The sequence below is a fragment of the Stegodyphus dumicola genome, chromosome 9 (assembly GCF_044657685.1).
Source record: "Stegodyphus dumicola isolate Sdum_Otavi_A_Nest chromosome 9, ASM4465768v1".
NCBI classification, from domain to species: domain Eukaryota; kingdom Metazoa; phylum Arthropoda; class Arachnida; order Araneae; family Eresidae; genus Stegodyphus; species Stegodyphus dumicola.
In genome coordinates, this window is record NC_140776.1 from 80,197,465 (window position 1) to 80,221,664 (window position 24,200).

The following is a 24,200-nucleotide window of genomic DNA, read 5'->3' on the forward strand; positions in this document are numbered from 1 at the left end:
TTTCATAGCTTTGAAGTAACCTATTAAACACATAGTTATCTTGTATTGGCCTGACAGCGGTTGGTCTTGCCAATGTGTGAAGGAAGTCATGAAGCTAAAGAATTTAAGTAATATTTTACCAGTACGGAGAACTTCTTACGGCGTTTTTGATGAAAATTGACCGAATTTAGTAGTTCATTAGTAACGTAGGAGCTTTTAACGATTTTTATTAGAAAAAAAAACACACTCAGAAATTGTCTTCGAGATTTCCCACACAGATATATTTTCTCTACTTTTCATTTCCAATGTAATTTGATTCATTGCCAGATAGTTAAATGTTTGTTATTTTTTTTTCGCATGTGAATGCATTTCGTATCTCACATACGCTCATTACATATGATTTAACAAAATAACCGTCCAGATTTTGCAGAATACTTGATCTTCATTATATATCTTTTTATTAAATTTACATTTTATATGTTATGTAATTCCAAAAATAAGCTTCGAATAGGATGAATATTTACATATTTTACTGAATTGCGTAGATCTGAAGTATTTCTTTTACTTCCAGATTTTTAGCTTATGTCTGCATAACCTGCATGTATCCCATTCGTCTTCCTACCACCGACAGAAAAATATACAGTTACGTGAGAGATTTGGAATACTGAAGTTCATATGAATGCTGAATACTGGGAACAAATCCGGCATTCTGTCATAATTGAGTAATACCCTGAAAAATAAAATTTTAAGAAAACATCAGTTTCATTCACGTGAATAAAATAAATACATTTTCCAAAACACATCCAGGAAATCTATCACAAATGTGAACATAAACGATCTACAAATATATTTTTAGGTATTTAAAAAACTCATAAGTTGAAGTTAAACCAAGAGAAAAAGTATATTCATTGGCATATATCAACAGCAAAGATAAAATAGTTTCCAATAGCAAAGAGAAAACAGTTTCATAATGTCTAAAAGACTACCGAGAGCACACTCTCAAAACGTTTGCGAAAAAAGATGACACCACAAACACAAAAATTTTACGGAATATAATATTAGTTAAAAATTTTCGTTCAAAATTTTAGTTCTGATATAGGAAAATACACATTAAAAAATTAAATGTGGGTATTCGTGTGGGTAAATGTTTGTAAAAAAGCAAATATATAAATTTTTAGGAAAATTTTTCATGTTTTCTATTTTGGTAATGATACTGGTAAGTAAGGAAAATTTTCTGTACTGATCATACGTGTCTACGAAATTATTTGGAAAAAGCGGAAAGTAAATAATCATTCCGATACCTCACTAGAAATTAAGTGTTATAGTTGAACAATGATTTAAAAATTAACCAAGAGCACAACGAAGTAGATATATAAATTATTTTGCTAATCGGTTATGAACTTTTAAGTAGGATATAACCAGAATCTTCAAAATTAGTAATGAAAAGTTCAATTTAACCCTTGAGATTTTACTAAAGAAGTCTCTGTAATAGTAAACTTTTGGTTAAAATTGTGCTAACACACAGGAAAAACATATGTTTTTTTTTAAATATTCGCATGATATGTAATAAAAATGAAAGCATGGCCCCGGCTCAGCAATGCAATACAAGGTTTTAAGTAGAAACGTTTCTAAACTGTGTTTTTTTTGTCACGTACGAAAATTAGCAATATATTAGCAGTGGACTAGGAAAAAAATTTTCAAAGATAATACTATGGTATCAAAATTAATGAAAATGTATAACATTTTTCTTCGCAATAAGTTATGAATGTTTTCGTTTCAGTAGAATGAAGTCAGAAAGTACAAATTTGGTAAAGAAACGAGCGCTGATTTTCTTATGAATGTGAGATATTTTCTTATATATGTTTCTAAAGAAATTAATACATAAACTTCTTTTAAGAAAGAAATAGACTTTATGAGAAAAATCTATGACAATGCAATTTTTGGTGACCTAGAGAAAGTATTCAAAGTCTGTATGATATGTGTTAAAAGTCTCCATTATCTACTACATTCGAATACATCAGTGCTAGAGAAAATTAATCTATTCCTGTAGTATACTAAGATAAAAAAAAAAATTCCATTTCTTTTCTTAATTTCTGATTCCGTGTGGTAGTGTTGTTGAAGATAAATAAATCTTCCAAACGTGTAAAAAGTTATTAAATAATACAATATAACTATTTAATAAAAATTTGTTCCCAAATCATTACAAGGACTTTTAAAGGATAAATAAGAAAATATTTGAAAATTCAATGATTTGCAGTGGTGTTAATATTCAAAGTGTTCAAAAGGTGATCGATAAGGTACTTCACAAAAAACGGTTTGTTAAAACACGAACACATCACAGCCATCCGTAAATAACTTTCGTCCAAACTAAAAATTTTTTACTCCAAATTTACTTTGGAAGCAGGAAAAGAAACATTAAAGGATTGAAAATGAAGATACTCTTGTAAACTTTCCGAAATGAAATGTACAGTATTTCATGAAATATTCACTTAACTTCTAACTCGATTGTAATTTTTTTAAATCATATGTTATGAGCGTATGTGAGATACAAAATGCATTCATATGCGAAAAAAAATAACAAACATTTAACTATCAGGCAATGAATCAAATTTCATTGGAAATGAAAAGTAGAAAAAAATATCTGTATGGAAAGTCTTGATGACAATTTCTGAGCGTTTTTTTTTTTTTTTTTTTTCGAATAAAAATCGTTAAAGGCTCCTAGTTAGTAATGAACTACTAAATTCTGTCAATTTTCATCAAAAACACCGTAAGAAGTTCTCTGTACTGGTAAAATATTACTTAAATTCTTTAGCTTCGTGACTTCCGTCAGACATTTGCAAGACCCACGGCTGTCAGGGCAATACAAGAAAACTCTGTATTTAATAGGTTATTTCAAAGCTATGAAAGAAATAACGTTTGGGAAAAAAAATATAGGCATTTTCAAGACAAATAATTCCTTGTGTTTTTTCGGTATTATAATTGTAAACAAAATGCAAAAATTAAGTATATACGTAGATAAATCTCATCAATAAAGGTAAATTAACATGAAACGTCTATGTAAACGTCTATGTAATGGAATGTCTATGTAAATGGAAAACAGTGATCGTAATATATTTGAAAAAATAGTTCATATACAGTGCATTAAAACTTTGCTACCGATCTATGAATTCATGGAAATCAGCGAAATAAAGTCCTTTATCACGTTCGCTTGCTTACAGTGTATTATTGTCTTGTCGTTTTAATATTTTTGCTTTTGAGTTGTAGTATTTCTGAATCTGAAGCTTTAAAACACAAAATCTCTCTGATTTATCAACTTGTGCCTAAATGTAGAGTACAGTCAACCAAATGCAAGATTTTAGCATAAGTAAATGTACTACAGACAAAAAAAAATTAAAAATTCATCATTATTTTTCATGCTCTGTTCATGAAACTAGTCCTGACTTATCTCTTTCGGAACATTTTCAGAAAATATATTCGTTTCTTGTTCATGTTTTCGCATACTCAGATACTAATTTTGTTGGAAATATGAGATTTTCTTATTCCATTTCATATTTCACTGTTAAAGTCTGGCTTGGGAAAATTTTTTTCCTTGGAAATCGCATTCTTGTCCTATATGTCTGCGACTGTTCTAATAAATTACATTACCAACAGGTTTGAATAAAATCACTAGTTATACAGGAATTATCTTGAATGTTTCCTTAATCTGAAATGCAAAATGTAACCCATGTGCAAAAATAGAGCAAGTTTATCTTAAAAACTTCTCCATGAATACATCTTTTTCTCGGTCCTTACATGCTTTTCTGTATTTATCACTCAAGTTCATTGTGTACCTCTCTTTTATCTAATTTGTGAAGTATTCCTGTTTGAATACTAACATTTGAATTTGTTTAACTGATTTTAAAGTACATGTATATTTTGATCAATGCGTGGGTAAATGAGGAACTGTGGCATCGAGTGGTTCTAAGCATTTCATATTGCATCTTTTCTTAAGAATACAGCCCGTTAAAGAGAAATGTGTTTCGTACTTTGTGAAAATTTTATTTACTAATTATGTCTCATGATCATGATAAATAAAAACATGTGCGCAGGATTGTATGGCTCCAATGTTTAATTAAAATAATGCTTTTTTGAAAGTGTGGTCTTTCTTATGACATATTAAAATGCGTTAAAATTTTTAAAGTTGGTGACTATAGTAGATTATATGGAGTTTCTGTCATTATTACCTATTATGTATAATTATTTGAGTGTATTTTTATTTACTGTCTATGAGAAGTTAAATGTCAAAAAAGCTGTAAGAGTTAAGCAATGTCAGTTTGAGATTTCTATCTTAAAATTATTTGTCTTAGGTCTTTTATGTTAATTACTATGTTAGATCATTATTTGGAACTCTACTGAATATTTCGAGTATTGTATCATAACTAGGTAGGAGTCATTTGTCAGGTATGATAAATTAAATTTCTCAAAAGGCTGTAAGAGTTCAGTGCTAAATAAATTATTGACAATGTGATATATGGGTATTTTTCAGTTACGTTACAATGAATACGTTAAAAATATTCCACGTTAACAAATTTTTATATTCCAAGTTGGGAAAAAGGCGATGAAGTTTCATTTCCATGGCTGAATATTAAGTCCATGTGTATTATACACTTTAAGTTCTCCTTCGCAAAATGTGACTATAATTCAAATTTAAAATAATACGTTACAATGTGGATATTCTTCTCTGTAGTTAAAATATAATTCAATCTTCTGTACCTTGTTAAGAGAGTAAGAATGTTATAAATTCAAATAGAGTAGTGTTTATAAAGTTCTGCGGTAAATGGTTGAATTATATTAAGAATCCGAGTGACGTTTTCACATGAAGGAAATATCAAGGTTCAGTGTATGTTTGGTGATTTAAGTAAGATATGTGCAAGAAAATACAAGATATTTTTGTAAAATATTTCAAAGAGTTAGCAAAACTTGTTTTAGTAGTATAAAGGAAACTTACTGAATAAAAGGGAGTCTTCTGTATATATATGTATAAATGTCTGTAGAGTAAAATAAGAAGAAATGAAGTACTATTGTTACGTATCTAAACTTAACTGGGTAGGAATTCTCCATGCATTGGTTTGAGTGGGCTTCATACCATGGAAATTTATTACTCCTTATAAGATTGGTTTAAAGTCAGTAGGTCTTACAATAAAAAACATGTGTAAGTCTGTATTTATTATGGGGAAAAGGAATCAGAAATACAGCATGAATATGTTTTATAAGTTAAATATAAGAGTAAATGTGTAAATGGAAAGTGTAAAATTTACATTTGTCAGACATAGTTTGGTGAATCCTTTGAATAAAGTAAGGCGTGTAAAAGGGAATCAACAAAGTTTTTTATAGTTGGCCAAAAAGTTAATACAGTCATTAATAGTTAGTACAATACATTAGAAGGAAAAGTTCTGATTATCTGCAACTTAGTAGTAAAAAGTAAGAAATGTAGTATTTCAGTTAAACTACATAGAATGAGCATTGTGTATATTGGTTTAAAGTTACAGAAAATATTATCTAGTGAAGTTATATGTAATTCCAGCTTAAAATTTCAAAGACAGAGAAATGTAGGTAAGTTTACTTTTGGAGAAATGGAAATGTAACATCACATTGTATTTAAAACAAGAGAAGAAAAGTTTAGGGTAAAATAAAAATGTAACAAAAAAATTTTAAAGGAAAGGGAAAACAAAATGAAATTTACTTTTGGAAGTAAAATGCATAAGGGAAAAATACAAATAAGGGAAAAAACAAAAAACTGCATTTGTGTAAACAAAAAACTCAAAAAAATTAAAATTATGAAACTAAATGTTACTTTTTAAAAAAATAAAGTTAAAAAATGTAGTAGCACCTTTTTTAAAAATAAAAAGCGGAAGGGAAAAATTAAATTTGTAAAAATATATATTAGTTTTGTAAAACCAAAAAAATTTTTTAAACAAAACATTAAAATAAAGTAAAATAAAAATACGAAAAGGATTAAATTTTGGGAAAAAAAAAAAAAACTTTTGTAAAATAAAAATGTGAAAAGGAAAAATTCAATTCGTAAAAATAAAAACTTTTACAAGGTAAAAAAGTAAAAAGAAAATGTAAATTCACTTTTATAGAAATAAATGTCAATTTGCGAAAGTTAATAATAAAATTTATGTTTGTGAAAGGAAAAACATATTAAATCAAAAATTAATAAATTAACTAATAACTTAAAAAATAGTAAGAATGAGATGAAAAATGAAAACAATTAAAAATATCTTAATATGTATAAAGTTGTATAAAGTTATTAATAATAAAAAAATTAAATCTTACATTTAAAACAGCAATGAATAAAGTAATGATTAAGAAGCCAAAAGAAATGCTAGCCGTCGTGTAAAAACAAACGCGTGACGCGGTTTTCATGTCAAAGCGCATTGCTCAGTTTTTCAGCCTTATGACATTAATGGTGCAAATAAGACAAAGAGGGTTTCAAATAACAAGTCTGATAAAACGACTCGGTAGCCGTGTGATAACGTTCAGGTCTTTCATCTCAGAGATGGCGGGTTCGAATTCCGCTCGTGGAGTTATTTTTAAAATTCAGGTAAAATAATATTAAATTCAATAAAATGGATTAAAATATAATGGAATCAATTAAAACTAATTAAAAATAATGACGGATTAATTAATTAAAAATAATTAATCAAGTGTTAAATAATTAAAAAGCGTAAATAAGTAAAAATAATAAAATAAAGCGGATATCATGCCAAACACGTGGTTCAAGATACCGTTGCCATAAACATAAAAAAATAGTGTCGTTGCCACCAAAAAAACTTTGGAAAGTAGGATCGTTGCCACAAAATCAAAACGAAACTCAACCCGATTACGTCATTCAACTCGACTACGTCACTTCCGGTTGTCATGTGATCCAAGATGGCGGAGTACACACTCCTTTTCTATGACGTCACTTCCGCCGGCCGGTTACGGGCGCTTACTACTTTTTACCAATCTTTCGCAAATTATTTAGAAGTTCGAGAAAATTGGTAGGCCGGAGCAAATTTTTAGTAAAAGGTCGAATTTCTAAGAATCTTTTACATATCCATTCAACCACTTGACTTGCAATTCATTATGAAATATACTCAGCATTTACTTGAAAATCTTCAGAAGCCTGGATTCAAGAAATTACTTCAAAATATATCTTTTATACTCGCTTAAGAGTTGTAGATTCTTCAAAAGATAATTTTGCAATTAAAATAATTAATTATAATTCAGAATTAATAATAGTCTTATTTATAATAAAAATATAAAGAATTTATTTTCTCTTTCAGGCTTTCTTAGTACTGAAGATTCGAATGCTAAAGGTAACTACGGTTTACTAGACCAAATTTTAGCCTTGAAATGGGTCAAAGAAAATATTGCTGCATTTGGTGGCAATTCTACAGACGTTACAATATTTGGCAATAGTGCAGGTGGAGCCTGTGTTGGATTGCATCTCGTATCACCAGTTTCTAGAGGTAAGATTTTTCGTCTGTTTAAACAGCAATGAAAGAAAAAACTACGTCTTTTATTATTTCTTATTCAGTAAACTCGTACTTAATTTTAGCAGTTCTGGATTCCATGGCTAATCAAATCTGACAAAAAGTAAGAAACCATTTTGCAATACAATGAAACTTTTAATATATAATTTTTGGTCGTAATTTTATATTTTGCAACAGCAAATGACAGTGATAGCAAAAACATATTGATACTAAACAGTTATTACTGGTTATCAAGTTATAATTTGTTTTGCTCTACTATTCTTAAATCTTTCTCTGTAAAAGGTCCTAGATTTATTGGTTTAAGAAAACTGCAAGAGCTAAACTTGATAAGAAATTGAAGCAATTTACTTTTCTTGTATTAATATTTCAAAGATTATAATTTCAAAGGATATCTAGGTAAAATGTTTTCTGTGCAACTTTTAATCGGAGTCCCTATGAATAAAATTATTTACTTAATATATTAATGATTCTTCTCGCATTTGCAAAAAAATGCTATACGTGTATTTGTTACACATCTGGAACATTCCTGGCTAGAAGTTTAAATTTGGCTGCGTTTCAGCTCATAACTTGGAAGCTACCTTGCAATACTCTATCACATGCAATTCAATCGAATGTGACTTATCTTAAAATGAGAAACTTAGAGTAGATTTCAACTTGAGATAAGAGTTTTTAATCATTAATAAAATTTAGCGACTCCTTTTGAGGGTAATTTGCAACGAACCCTCAGATTCCCGAGACCTGGTTTCGAAAATTCTGTTAATAAGCCTAGTTAGATACTCTCACCTTCTGTTTCTCATTACCAAATAGCCTTTTCATCAAAATATCAAACAAAATGCGTTATATGATTGTCATTCTGCTTTCAAAAGTATGATTAGAAATTTTTAATCAACACTTTTCAATATTTTAAATCATTCTTACTGTTTACCACTGCAGTGACTTTTACACCTACTGCGACATCTCACAAATAAGTCATTTATATAAGTACAAAATAATCGTGATGTATCACAACTGAACTATCTAGAACTGTATGTTGAAGAATAGCATACGGCCAAATCAGAAAGCTGCTCTATGAAGCATGCCATTTTTATGTTATCAAAACAATTTCGAATCCACATCAGAATTTTACACTGTAGAATCACATTCCATTAGAATTTTTCACTATGTGTATAATTAAAAAAATATTAAAAACGCTATGGGAAATTCAAAAGTTTCCTAGATTCAGTACGCAAAATAAGAATATCATTTAACACACCAAAACTTTTTATGAGCGATATCATAAAATCTTATAAATTTGTAATGAATGATTTATCATCTGTAAATTCACGATGAAATAGTAGAGATATTAGGTTATTTTGAAGCAGAAAACATGAAAAATGAGCAATGCCCTCGCTGGGACTCAAACCTGGACCTCTCGAATGCGTGCCGAGTGTGCTACCGTTACACCCCGAAGGCATGCAGAAAGGAGGGAGAAAATACCTTATAAAATCACAAATTATTATCTAATAGTATTATAAATACTTTCTTTCAGTTGTGACTCAAACCATTTATCAATGGAAATAAGAAACGCATAAAGATAAACCTATAAATCACATCAAATAAAGCACAAAACTTAAAACCATATTGAGCACAAGAAGGATTTGGCAGATATGCAGCTAAAATAAACTGTAATAACATACTACAGTGCTGAACTTAATTAGGACAGGGCGATTATTTATATAACTTATGCACATCATTCGTACACAGTTATAATAATAAAATTAATAGAAAATATATCATCCTTTAGCAAAAATGACTTCTAAATCCTTTTAGACATTGACTCTATTAGTCTTGTGCGTATATGTTTTACTTCTTTATCATAAAAACAAACTTTTTTAACATCCTTAATCATGCGCTCTTTTGTCGTCAATCCATTTTGCTAAGATATTCCTTGAAAATGTGCCACAAGTTTTCGATTCGATTTAAGTCTGGGGAAATTCCAGGCCAATCTAGCACAAAACTTTATTTTCCAACATAAACCTCCTGACATATTTTGGATTGCGGCATGAAGTCAAGTTATGTTGAAATGTTCCTGCAAAGGTTCTCTAGAATGCCACAATACTGTGTTTAAAAATTTATGTATACTTCTATTAATTCATCATTCCGTCAATAGGAACTAGATTACTAGGGCCATCTGCAGTGAAAATTCCAAAACATTTGTTTTTGAGGGCATGGTTTATCGGTCTTTTTGATTCACTCATCTAACACATCAGATGTGTAACCATAACATTTAAATAAGTTTTGTTGATTTTTCCGTTAAATCCTATGTGATATATGTGACTTCGAATCTAAAATTTCTGAGGAACACAAAAACCTTGTCTAAAACTTAAAGGTTTATTCAACTGCAACTTCAAAAATGACGAAAACTTAACATCTTAGGTGGAAACATTCAAAAATGCTTTAACTGGCAGCTATTCCGGCACGGTGAAGAACACTTTCTTTAAAAAGACAAAATCCATTTAGACCTTTCGGCATATATCTCTATTCGCTGGATTTAGACTTTAGCTCCTACGTGTTTTGGACTTAAACGGCCGGACTGAAACTGGAACAGGACTGGAACCGGAACAAGACGGGAACCGGAACAGGACGGGAACCGGAACAAGACGGGAACCGGAATCTATCATCCCCTGGCTTCTCCCTCGGGCAGGTCTACTCTAGCTCGAACTGAAAATGAACTGCACCGCTACCAAAGGAAAGCACCTCCTTTTATTGATGGCGGTTGCTGTTACTACAGGCGATTATGCAAATATTTAACAAGTTTCATAGCCAAAAACAACCTTTTTCAGTTATTTTTTGTCCAAAATTTGTATTTTTTTTGGCTCATAGTAATCGATTTAATTCGTTTGTCCCATCAAATGCTATTATTTAATACGTTTCCCGACCAGCAGTGAGAAGTCTACGCTGCACGGTTGAAAGCTCAGTATCAATAGCAATTGATAATAATCTCTTTACTAGTTGTTATTGAATTAATAATGTCATTTTGGAGTAGGAATGGATCAGATTTAGGAGTTGCTGTACGTTTGAAAGACCAGTGTCAATACCAAAAGATAACAGATTTCTTTGATAGTTTTTATCGAATTAATACCGTCATTTTGAGCATGGATCGATTAGAATTTGGAGTTGCTTTCCTTTTCCTTCCTCATTTGCCCTTTCGTTCTGGAGAAAACGATCCAATTTCGTTGTGTTTCCTCAAAATTAGAGAAACGCTTGATTTTCCAACATCAGTCGCAGAAGTAATATTTGTTATAGTTATGAATGTTTGATTGTTAAGTGCTATAATCTTTGCTCTCTTTCTGGGCGTTATATCTATCATTAGTAAACTAAAATGAACGAAATCAAAACGTACTTTTTGTATTAAAAGTACGCAAAAGTAACTTTCTCTTCTCACAGAAACAAGCGAAAAAATCCTACAATAAACCTAATTTATACTTTAGCAGATATCCATATAGCAATAAGGCATATAAAACTGATTTGACAGACCAGCTGGTGCCGCTGTTTAAACTGGCAACCAACTTAACATTTTGTGGAAAAAAATTTTCCCATTAACTTGTACACTATACCGTGTAATATAATTTCCTATTTTGAAATCGGGAAGACACATAGTATATTAGGATGCAGTATCAATGACGGTAGCGTGTTAAGCTAAGTAATCACACTTTCAGACAGAAGGGTATGCAGGACTAGAAAGAGAAAAGAAAAGCATATGTATTAGTCAGGTCACTAAACTTCAGTTATACTATGTACTTTTTGCAATGTTGAAGTTTGTACATCGAGTGAGCGAAGATGAAATTTGTTTATCGAAGTCTAAATTTGTTCATCTGCTGTGCGGCTGGGGAACGAGCCTGAAAATAGAATGAGTAGTAACCCACGGACCTCAGCCGGCGAAAGTGACGTCACAGAAAAGGGGCGTGGCCAGTATCCAGAGGGGCCTGGAACGGGAAGTGACGACACCAGCGCCAATCTTGTGATTTTCCGCAAGCGATGCGTTGGAATGACATCATCAAAGTTTCGTTTCGATTTTGTGGTAACGATATTGTGTTTTTGAAAGATTCTATTTTTTGTGGCAACGAACAATTTTTATGTTTATGGCAACGATCTCTTGAACCACGTGATTGGAGTGACATCTCTTTTAATTTATTATTTTTCATTATTTGACACGTGATTAATTATTTAGTACATCATTAATTTACTCTTTTTAACAAGTATTTTAATTATTTAGTAGGTCATTATTTTAATTATTTCCTTTAATTAATTTTTATTGAATTTAATATTATTTTCCCTGAAATTTAAAAATAACTCCACGAGCGGGATTCGAACCCGCCATCTCTGAGATAAAAGACCTGAACGTTACCACACCGCTACCCGGTCGTCTTATCAGACTTATTATTTGAAACCAGACTTGATCTTTGTCACTTTATAAATTATTTGCACCATTGATGTCATAAGCCTGAAAGTCTGCGCACTCATTCTTACTATTTTTTAAGTTATTAGTTAATTTATTAATTTTTGATTTAATATGTTTTTCCTTTCCCAAACATAAATTTTATTTTTAACTTTCACAAATTGACGTTTATTTCTAAAAAAGTGAATTTACATTTTCTTTTTACTTTTTTACTCTCCAAAAGATTTTTTTTTTTTTCAAATTTATTCCTTTTCGTATTTTTACTTTACTTTTTTATATTTAACTTTCTTTTTGGTTTTACAAAATAATATTTATTTTTACGAATTGAATTTTTCTTTTTCACTTTTTTATTTTGCAAAAGTTTTTTTTTTTTCCAAAATTTATTCCTTTTCGTATTTTTACTTTACTTTTTTATATTTAACTTTCTTTTTGGTTTTACAAAATAATATTTATTTTTACGAATTGAATTTTTCTTTTTCACTTTATTATTTTGCAAAAGTTTTTTTTTTTTCCAAAATTTATTCCTTTTCGTATTTTTACTTTACTTTATTTTAATTTTTTGTTTACACTTCTTTTGGTTTTACAAAAGTAATATTTATTTTTACAAATTTAATTTTTCCTTTCCGCTTTTTATTTTAAAAAAAGTGTTAGTACATTTTTAACTTTATTTTTTACAAAAGTAATATTTAGTTTCATAATTGAATTTTTTTCTGTTTTTTGTTTACACAAATGTAGTTTTTTGTTTTTTCCCTTATGCATTTTACTTCAAAAGTAAATTTCATTTTCCCCCTTTCCTTTAAAAATTTTTTTATTACATTTTTATTTTACCCTTAACTTTCCCCCCTTGTTTTAAATACAATATAATGTTACATTTCCATTTCTCCAAAAGTAAACTTACCTACATTTCTCTGTCTTTGAAATTTTAAGCTGGAATTTACATGCAGTTAACTTCACTAGATAATATTTTCTGTAACTTTAAACCAATATACACAATGCTCATTCTATATAGTTTAACAGGAATACTACATTTCTTACTTTTTTACTACTAATTTGGAGATACTCAGAACTTTTCCTTCTAATGTATTGTACTAACTATTAATGACTGTATTAACTTTTTGGCCAACTATACAAAACTTTGTTGATTCCCTTTTACACGTCTTACTTTTATTCAAAGGATTCACCAAACTATGTCTGACAAATGTAATTTTTACACTTTCCATTTACACATTTACCCTTATATTTAACTTATAAAACATATTCATGCTGTATTTTTTAACTTTTCCTCATAATAAATACAGACAAATACATGTACATAAAAATACATGTTTCTTCATTGTAAGACCTACTGACTTTAAACTAATCTTATAAGGAGTAATAAATTTTCATGGTATGAAGCCCACTCAAACCAATGCATGGAGCATTTCTACCCAGTTAAGTTTAGATGCGTACCAATAGTACTTCATTTCTTCTTATTTTACTCTACAGACACTTATACATATACTATATTCAGAACACTCCCTTTTATTCAGTAAGATTCATTTATACTACTAACACAAATTTTGCTAACTGTTTGAAATATTTTACAAAAATATCTTGTATTTTCTTGCATACATCCTACTTAAATCACCAAACATACACTGAACCTTCATTTTTCCTTCATGTGAAAACGTCACTCGATTTCTTAATATGATTCCACCATTTACCGCAGAACTTTATAAACACTACTCTATTTGAACTTATAACAGCCTTACTCTCTTAATAAGGTACAGAAGATTGAATTATATTTTAACTACAGAGAAGAATATCCACATTGTAACGTATTATTTTAAATGTGAATTATAGTCACATTTTGTGAAGGAGAACTTAAAGACTATAATACACATGGAATTAATATTCATACATGGAAATGAAACTTTATCTCCTTTTTCCCAATTTGGAATATAAAAATTTGTTAACTTGGAATATTTTTAACGTATTCATTGTAATTTAACTTAAAAATACCCATATTTCATATTGTCAATAATTTATTGAGCACTGAACTCTTACAGCCTTTTGAGAACGAAATTTAATTTATCATACCTGACAAATGACTCTACATAGTTATGATACATTAAACGAAATATTGAGTAGAGTTCCAGATAATGATCTAACATAGTAATTAACATAAAAGACCTAACACAAATAATTTTGAGATAGAAATTTCAAGCTGACATTGCTTAACTTTTACAGGTTTTTGACATTTAACTTCTCATCGGTAGTAAATAAAATTACACAAAAATAATTATACAAAATAGGTATTAATGACTGAAAGTCCGTATAATGATCTATAGTCCGCAACTTTAAAAATTTTAACGCATTTTTAATATGTCATAAGAAAGACCACTCTTTTTTGAAAAGCATTATTTTAATTAAACATTGGAACCATACAATCCTGCGCACATGTTTTTATTTATCATGAGGATGAGACATAATCAGTAAATAAAATTTTCACAAAGTACGGAACACATTTATCTTTTAACTGACTGTAATCTTAAGAAAAATGCAGTATGGAATGCTTAGAACACTCAGTGCCACAGATCCTCATTTCCCCCACGCATTGACCAAAATATACATGTACTTTAAAATCAGTTAAACAAATTCAAATGTTAGTATTCAGACAGGAATACTTCACAAATTAGATAAAAGAGAGGTACACAATGAACTTGAGTGATAAATACAGAAAAGCATGTAAGGACCGAGAAAAAGATGTATTCGTGGAGAACTTTTTAAGATAAACTTGATCTATCTTTGCACATGGGTTACATTTTGCATTTCAGATTAAGGAAACATTCAAGATAATTCCTGTATAACTAGGAATTTTATTCACACTTGTTAATAATGCTATTTATTAGAACAGTCGCAGAAATATAGGACAAGTATGCCATTTCCAAGGAAAACAATTTTCCCAAGCCAGACTTTAACAGTGAAATATAAAATGGAATAATAAAATCCCATATTTCCAACAAAATTAGTATCTGAGTATGCAAAAATATGAACAAGAAACAAATATTTTTTCTGAAAATGTTCCGAATGAGATAAGTCAGGACTAGTTTCATGAACAGAGCATGAAAAATAATGATGAATTTTTAATTTTATTTTGTCTGTAGTACATTTACTTATGCTAAAATCTTGCATTTGGTTGACTGTACTCTACATTTAGACACAAGTTGATAAATCAGAGAGATTTTGTGTTTTAAAGCTTCAAATTCAGAAATACTACAACTCAAAAGCAAAAAGATTAAAAAGACAAGAGAACAATACACTCTAAGCAAGCGAACGTGATAAATGACTTTTTTTCGCTGATTTCCATGAATTCATAGATCGGTAGCAAAGTTTTAATGCACTGTATATGAACTATTTTTTCAAATATATTACGATCACTGTTTTCCATTTACATACACATTAAGGAACTATTTCATGTTAATTTACCTTTATTCATGAGATTTATCTACGTATATACTTAATTTTTGCATTTTGTTTACAATTATAATACCGAAAGAACATGTTTGTGTTGAAAATGTCCATATTTTTTTCCCAAACTTTATTTCTTTCATAGCTTTGAAGTAACCTATTAAACACATAGTTATCTTGTATTGCCCTGACAGCGGTTGGTCTTGCCAATGTGTGAAGGAAGTCATGAAGCTAATGAATTTAAGTAATATTTTACCAGTACGGAGAACTTCTTACGGCGTTTTTGATGAAAATTGACCGAATTTAGTAGTTCATTAGTAACGTAGGAGCTTTTAACGATTTTTATTCGAAACAAACACACTCAGAATTTGTCATCAAGATTTTCCATACAGATATATTTTTTCTACTTTTCATTCCTAATGTAATTTGATTCATTGCCAGATAGTTAAATGTTTGTTATTTTTTTCGCACATGAATGCATTTCGTATCTCACATACGCTCATTACATATGATTTAACAAAATAACAAAATTACAAACGAGTTAGAAGTTAAGTGACTATTTCCTGAAATACTGTACATTTCATTTCGGAATGTTTACATGAGTATCTTCATTTTGAATCCTTTAATGTTTCTTTTCCTGAATCCAAAGTAAATTTGGAGTAAAAAATTTTTAGTTTGGACGAAAGTTATTTACGGATGGCTGTGATGTGTTCGTGTTTTAACAAACCGTTTTTTGTGAAGTACCTTATCGATCACCTTTTGAACACTTTGAATATTAACACCACTGCAAATCATTGAATTTTCAAATATTTTCTTATTTATCGTTTACAAGTCCTTGTAAAGATTTGAGAACAAATTTTTATTAAATAGTTATATTGTATGATTCAATAACATTTTACATGATTTAACTTCAACAACACTGCTACACTGAATCAGAAATTAAGAAAAGAAATGAAATTTTTTATCTTAGTATACTACAGGAATAGATTAATTTTCTCTAGCACTTATGTATTCGAAAGTAGTAGATAATGGAGACTTTTAACACAGATCATACAGACTTGGAATACTTTCTCTAAGTCACCAAAAATTGCATTGTCATAGATTTTTCTCATAAAGTCTATTTCTTTCTTAAAAGAAGTTTATGTATTAATTTCTTTAGAAACATATATAAGAAAATATCTCACATTCATAAGAAAATCAGCCCTCGTTTCTTTACCAAATTTGTACTTTCTGACTTCATTCTACTGAAACGAAAACATTCATAACTTATTGCGAAGAAAAATGTTATACATTTTCATTAATTTTGATACCACAGTATTATCTTTGAAAATTTTTTTCCTAGTCCACTGCTAATATAGTGCTAATTTTCGTACGTGACAAAAAAAACACAGTTTAGAAACGTTTCTACTTAAAACCTTGTATTGCATTGCTGAGCCGGGGCCATGCTTTCATTTTTATTACATATCATGCGAATATTTAAGAAAAAACATATGTTTTCCCTGTGTGTTAGCACAATTTTAACCAAAAGTTTACTATTACAGAGACTTCTTTAGTAAAATCTCCAGGGTTAAATTGAACGTTTCATTACTAATTTTGAAGATTCTGGTTATATCCTACTTAAAAGTTCATAACCGATTAGCAAAATAATTTATATATATACTTCGCTGTGCTCTTGGTTAATTTTTAAATCGTTGTTCAGCTATAACACTTGATTTCTTGTGAGGTATCGGAATGATTATTTCTTTTCGCTTTTTCCAAAGAATTTCTTAGACACATATGTTCAGTACAGAAAATTTTCCTTACTTACCATTATCATTACCCAAATAGAAAACATGCAAAATTTTCCTAAAAATTTATATATTTGCTTTTTTACAAACATTTACACGAATACCCACATTTAATAATTTAATGTGTATTTTCCTATATCAGAACTAAAATTTCGAACGAAAATTTTTAACTAATATTATATTCCGTAAAATTTTTGTATTTGTGATGTCATCTTTTTTTCGAAAACGTTTTGAGAGTGTGCTGTCGGTAGTCTTTTAGACATTTTGAAACTGTTTTCTCTTTGCCATTGGAAACTATTTTATCTTTGCTGTTGATATATGCCAATGAATATACTTTTTCTCTTGGTTTATCTTCAACTTATGAGTTATTTAAATACTTAAAAATATATTTGTAGATCAATTATGTTGACACTTGTGATAGATTTCCTGGATGTGTTTTAAGAAAATGTATTTATTTTATTCACGTGAATGAAACTGATGTTTTTCTTTAAATTTTATTATTCAGTGTATTAGTCAATTATGACAGAATGCCTGATTTGTTCTCTTTTTAGTCAACATTCATATTGTGGAGCAATTCATAACGACAGCGATGAGGCTGTACAACTCCGACGTTAGTTTCCCCCTCACCCCCGCTAACTGTAATTGGACTTGATAAAAAAAAAAAAAAAAAAAAAAAGGAGAAACATTCTCTCCTTGTATGACTCACTTCTCGCGTTATGCAATGGACAGTAAACAACGCTTGTAATCATCGCTATATTTTTTCTTCCAATACCTAATAAATATGTTATTTTGCGTTTGCTAATACAATGATCGTGTTCCTTACCTCCACAGCTTGGATTACACTTTATTAAGGTAAGAACTTTAATTCTGTTTTATTCATCTGCTCCTCTCGATTTAGCGAAGTTTTAACAGTAAACAGAAATGAACCACGAATACCTTCAACAAAAGATTATGAGACCGAAAATATGTTTACTTCAACTAAACGCATAAAATATATCGAGATAAGCCATTAAGAATAAAAAACAGAAAAGATACTTTACCATAAATTATCGCTGGATAATCCGAAAAAGGAAAAGCCAAGCCTATCTTCAAAAGCGAAACAAAACTGCATAGTTGCGTACTGCGCATTCGAAATACAGAAGCAGAAATGGCTACTAGCTGCGAAAATAAATATTCGATCATGAAACTAAACAATAACAACTATCAAGTATGGAAATACAAACTTGAAATGATCCTGAAAAAGGAAAATTTATGGGATTTAATAGCAGATGATACACCAAAAGAAATAAACGTCGAATGGAGAAAACGAAATGAACAAGCACAAGCTACCATTAGTTTACTCGTAGAAGACAACCAAATCGTACACATAAGAAATAAAACGACAGCCAAAGAAATATGGAATGAATTAAAGAAAATACATGAAAGAAAGAATCTTTCCAGTAAACTTTACCTTCTGAGAAAGCTGTATACGTTAAAAGCAGAAAACGAGTACAAACTCGAAGAACACGTCAACAAAATGCTCGAAATCGTAGACGAACTGCGAGGAATCGGTGAAGAAATAAAGGACAGTCACATTGCAACGCTCTTACTAAGCGGCTTACCAAAAAGCTACGAAAATCTCATTACAGCTTTAGAAGCACGCCCAGAAGAAGAACTAACGCTGGAATACGTAAAAACGAAACTCATCGGCGAATGCCTGAGAAGAAAAGAAGTAACGCGAGCAGAAGAAACGACTGCCTTCAAAACGAATTTTAACACAAAATTCAAGCATTTAAATCAACGAAGATGCAATTATTGCAAAAAAAATAGGACACTTAGAAAAAGAGTGTAGATTATTAAATAACCACAAAGAAAAAGATAAAAACGAAAGTAACTCATTTTTCAAGAATGAAAAGCAAACGAATAAAGGAAATTACGGAAAAAAACAGAAAACGAAAATTGCTGTAAACGAGGATACACATGAAGATGAAAACGAAAATAAGAATCATGAGAAGACTGAGAATTACACGTTCGAAGTCACCAGAGAAAGAAAATCTCAAAACTCAAACTGGTCAGTTGACTCAGGTGCTACTTGTCATATGACCGATAACATAAACTTTTTCACCAAATTGGATAGAAGCAAAACTGAGCAGATAACAATTGCTAACGGCACGCAGATGAAGTCCGAAGGTATAGGAGAAGGATATTTATACTGTACAGACGACGAAGATAACGAAATAGAAGTGAGACTCGTGGATGTTCTGTACGTTCCTGGCTTAGAAGGAGGATTGATATCCGTAAGAAAAATTACAAAGAAAGGATTCACAGTTGAATTTGAAGAAGATATTTGCAGAATAAAGAAGAAAAATAAAACCATAGGAATTGCTAAAGCAGAAGGAAATTTATATACCGTAGTTGAATCGCAAAGAAGAAAAGCAAAAATTGCAACTGCAGAAAGAAGAGAAAATAGCATAGATCTTTGGCATAGAAGGCTAGGACATAGAAATTATGAAGCAATCAAGAGGCTAAAGAATGATGACCCGGCAACCGGAATAAGAATTGACGGAGAAGCCAAAACGGAAAAAGAATGCGAATGCTGTATCAGAAGCAAAATGACTGAATTGCCGTATCCCAAGCTAAACAACTATAGAGAAAAATCAGTTCTAGACTTGATACTTTCAGATATTTGTGGACCAATCGGTACAACATCACTAGGAGGAAAGAAATACTTCATAACATTCATCGACGATCATTCGAGATACACAACGATCTATCTGCTAGCTACAAAAGATGAAGCTATCTTCAAGATAAAACAATTTGTAACCATGACGAAGAACAAATTTGGAAAGAAGCCAAAAGTCTTAAGAACAGACAATGGAGGAGAATACACAAGCAAAGAGATTGAAGACTATCTAAAGGAAGAGGGAATCGAACATCAAACTTCCGTAGCATATTCACCGCAACAGAACGGTAGAGCAGAAAGAAAAAATCGATACTTAATGGAAATGACAAGATGCCTGCTGCTCGATTCAGGACTCAAAAGAGAATTTTGGGGTGAAGCCGTAATGACAGCCACCTATCTACAAAACAGGCTACCATCAAGATCAGTTGAAAAAACACCATATGAACTATGGAATAATAAGAAGCCGAACCTAAGCCATATCCGAGTTTTCGGCAGCACAGCTTATTGTCGAGTTCCAAAGCAGAAAAGAAGCAAACTAGACGAAAGAGCAGAAAAAGGAGTTCTTGTTGGATATAGTGACCGTACTAAAGGATATAGAATTTACATGCCACATGCAAACCACGTCGTGATCAGAAGAAGCGTAATATTCGATGAAAACAAAAAAGAAGAAATGCCTTGTCAATTAAATGATCAGCATGAGGAAATAGAATGGCCTTTTAAAGAAAATAAATTGACAGAACCACATCCAAATGATATTACAGAGGAAGTAATTGAAACAGAAGAAATTCCCCCATTACCGAGAAGATCCCACAGAACGACTAAAGGAATCCCACCAAACAGATTCTCATACATGGCTAAGAATGAAGAAATCAAAGTTCCTAAAGACTGGGAAGAACTGCAAACTTTTCCTACCAAAGAAAAGGAACTGTGGTTAAAATCTACGAAAGAAGAAATGGAAGCACTGAAGAGGAACAAAACATGGGAACTAGTCGATCTTCCAAAAGGAAAGAAAGCAACTGGAAACAAATGGACATTTAAAACAAAATCCGACGCTTCAGGAAATGTTATCAGATATAAAGCTCGTTTAGTAGCTAAAGGATATTGCTAAAAATTTGGGCACGACTACGACGAAACATTCGCACCAGTCGTAAAGTATACAACAACAAGGACTATTTTGGCAATAGCAGCTCAAAAGAAAATGCACGTAAATCACTTCGATGTAAAAACAGCTTTTCTATATGGAGATTTGAAAGAAGATATAATATGAAGCAACCAGAAGGCTACATCTCTGCTTCAGAAGCAAATAAAGTCTGTAAACTGAATAAAAGTATCTACGGAGTAAAACAGGCAGCCAGAAACTGGAATCACAAGATAGCTGAAATCCTGCGCAAACAAGGATACGTTCAAGGAAAGGCTGATCCATGTTCCTTCACACTAATCGAGAAAAACGCAAGAACTTACATAATCGTTTACGTTGATGACATATTAGTCGCTAGCGACAAGTGTGAATCAATTCAAGAAGTTGAACGAATTCTCAAAGAATATTTCGACATTCGAAATCTTGGAGAAGTGTCTACATATCTAGGAATTGAAATCGAAAGAGAAAAAGACGGAAGCTTTAAACTTCATCAAGCTAACAAGATTAATAGTATGATCGAAAAATTCGACGGAGTCACCAAAGAAACTAAGCTTTACTCCCATGATTACGAATTTTACGAAGAACCAAAACAACCAGGATGACGTTTTTCCCGATAATCGGAAGTATAGGGAAGCAGTGGGAGCACTTTTATATTTAGCAACAGTATCAAGACCTGACATAGCAAATTCTGTTGGAATACTTAGCAGAAAAGTAGAAAATCCATCAACATCGGACTGGAACGGTATCATTAAAATCATACGATATTTGAGAGCGACAATTAATTACAAATTACATCTAAAATCCAATGGTGCACCAGTCATCAAAGCTTATAGTGACGCTGATTGGGCAGGAGATACCTCTGACAGAAAATCCACATCCGGATATATATTTCAAATAGGAAACAGCACGGTATCATGGGGAAGCAATAAACAAAATTGTGTCGCCCTATCTTCGACAGAAGCCGAATACATCGCTCTAGCCTTAACATTGCAGGAGCTACAATGGATTAGACAACTGATGGGAGATTTAGGTTTCGCTCAACAGGAAGCTAACATCGTATTCGAGGACAATATATCATGCATAAATCTTTCCCGAAAAGAGAAAGGAAGCAGTTACACCAAACACATCGATGTGAAATATCACTACGTATGTGATCTACAAAATCAAGGGATTGTTAAATTAATACACTGCAACAGTAAAATGATGTATGCAGACATGTTCACGAAACCTTTGCCGAGACAACAGCTGGAATTTTTATTAAAAGGAATCGGCCTTACTTCGGACAAAACAGCTCATCGAGTGGGAGATTGTGGAGCAATTCATAACGACAGCGATGAGGCTGTACAACTCCGACGCTAGTTTCCCCCTCACACCCGCTAACTGTGATTGGACTTGATCAAAAAAAAAAAAAAAAAAAAAAAGAAGGAGAAACATTCTCTCTTTGTATGACTCACTTCTCGCGTTATGCAATGGACAGTAAACAACGCTTGTAATCATCGCTATATTTTTTTCTTCTAATACCTAATAAATATGTTATTTTGCGTTTGCTAATACAATGATCGTGCTCCTTACCTCCGCAGCTTGGATTACACTTTATTAAGGTAAGAACTTTAATTCTGTTTTATTCATCTGCTCGTCTCGATTTAGCGAAGTTGTAACAGTAAACAGAAATGAACCACGAATACCTTCAACACATATGAACTTCAGTATTCCAAATCTCTCACGTAACTGTATTTTTTACTATCGGTAGTAGGAAGACGAATGGAATACATGCAGGTTATGCAGATATAAGCTAAATATCTGGAAGTAAAAGAAATTCTTCAGATCTAGGCAATTCAGTAGAATGTGCAAATATTCATCCTATTCGAAGCTCACCTTTTGGAATGAAATAGCATATAAAATGTAAATTTGATAAAAAGAGATATAATGAAAGTCAAGTACTCTGGAAAATCTGAGCGATAATTATGCAAAACTAGTTATATGGCGGTTTTCCACAAAAAAGCGGTTCCAGCGAAAGAAACATGCCAGTAATCTCCTGAAACTCCAATTGGGCGTTTAATCTTGGCTCTTACGTAGAATCTACAATTCTACTTAACTTAAAAATTAAATTACTACTTACTTAAAAATTGCATTGTCATAGATTTTTCTCATAAAGTCTATTTCTTTCTTAAAAGAAGTTTATATATTAATTTCATTAGAAAAATATATATTAATTTTATTAGAAACATATCTAACAATTGTAAGAGCAAAGATCAGGTGCTCACTTAGGGCTTCAGGAGATTGTCGGCATATTTCTTTCGCTGGAACCGCTTTTTTGTGAAAAACCGCCATATAACTAGTTTTGCATAATTATAGCTCAGATTTTGCAGAGTACTTGACTTTCATTATATCTATTTTTGTCAAATTTACATTTTACATACTATTTCATTCCAAAACGTATGCTTCGAATAGGACGAATATTTGCACATTCTACTGAATTGCCTAGATCTGAAGAATTTCTTTTACTTCCAGATTTTTAGCTTATGTCTGCATAACCTGCATGTATTCCATTCGTCTTCCTACTACCGATAGGAAAAATTACATTTACATGAGAGATTTGGAATACTGAAGTTCATACGAATGTTGACTAAAAAGAGAACAAATCAAGCATTCTGTCATAATTGACTAATACTCTGAATAATAAAATTTTAAGAAAAACATCAGTTTCATTCACGTGAATAAAATAAAATACATTTTCAAAAAAAAAAAAAAAAAAAAAATCACCCAGGAAATCTATCGCAAGTGTCAACACAGACGATCTACAAATATATTTTTAAGTATTTAGATATTTCATAAGTTGAAGATAAACCAAGAAAGTATCGAGAATTCATAGGCATAAACCAACAGCAAAGATAAAATAGTTTCCAATAGCAAAGGGAAAACAGTTTAAAAATGCCTAAAAGACTACCGAGAGCACACTCTCAAAACGTTTGCGAAAAAAAGATGACCTCACAAATACAATAATTTTATGTAACATAACATTAGTTAAAAATTTTCGTTCGAAATTTTAGTTCTGACATAGGAAAATACACATTAAATAATTAAATGTGGGTATTCGTGTAAATGTTTGTAAAAAAGCAAATATATAAATTTTTAGCAAAATTTTGCATGTTTTCTATTTTAGTAATGATAATGGTAAGTAAGGAAGATTTTCTGTACTGAACATATGTGTCTAATTCTTTGAAAA

The 24,200-nt window shown here is 30.8% G+C and overlaps 1 protein-coding gene across 5 annotated transcripts in view; it reads left to right on the plus strand.

Annotated features, from left to right (window-relative positions):
* LOC118190485 (liver carboxylesterase-like) overlaps positions 1-24,200 on the plus strand; it is a 118,020-nt gene that overhangs the window by 28,738 nt on the left and 65,082 nt on the right. For all 5 annotated transcript variants that reach the window (XM_085823662.1, XM_085823664.1, XM_085823665.1 and 2 more), the window contains exon 4: positions 7,290-7,475. In XM_085823662.1, the coding sequence (XP_085679788.1) occupies positions 7,290-7,475 (186 nt within the window). The remainder of the gene's footprint in view (positions 1-7,289; positions 7,476-24,200) is intronic.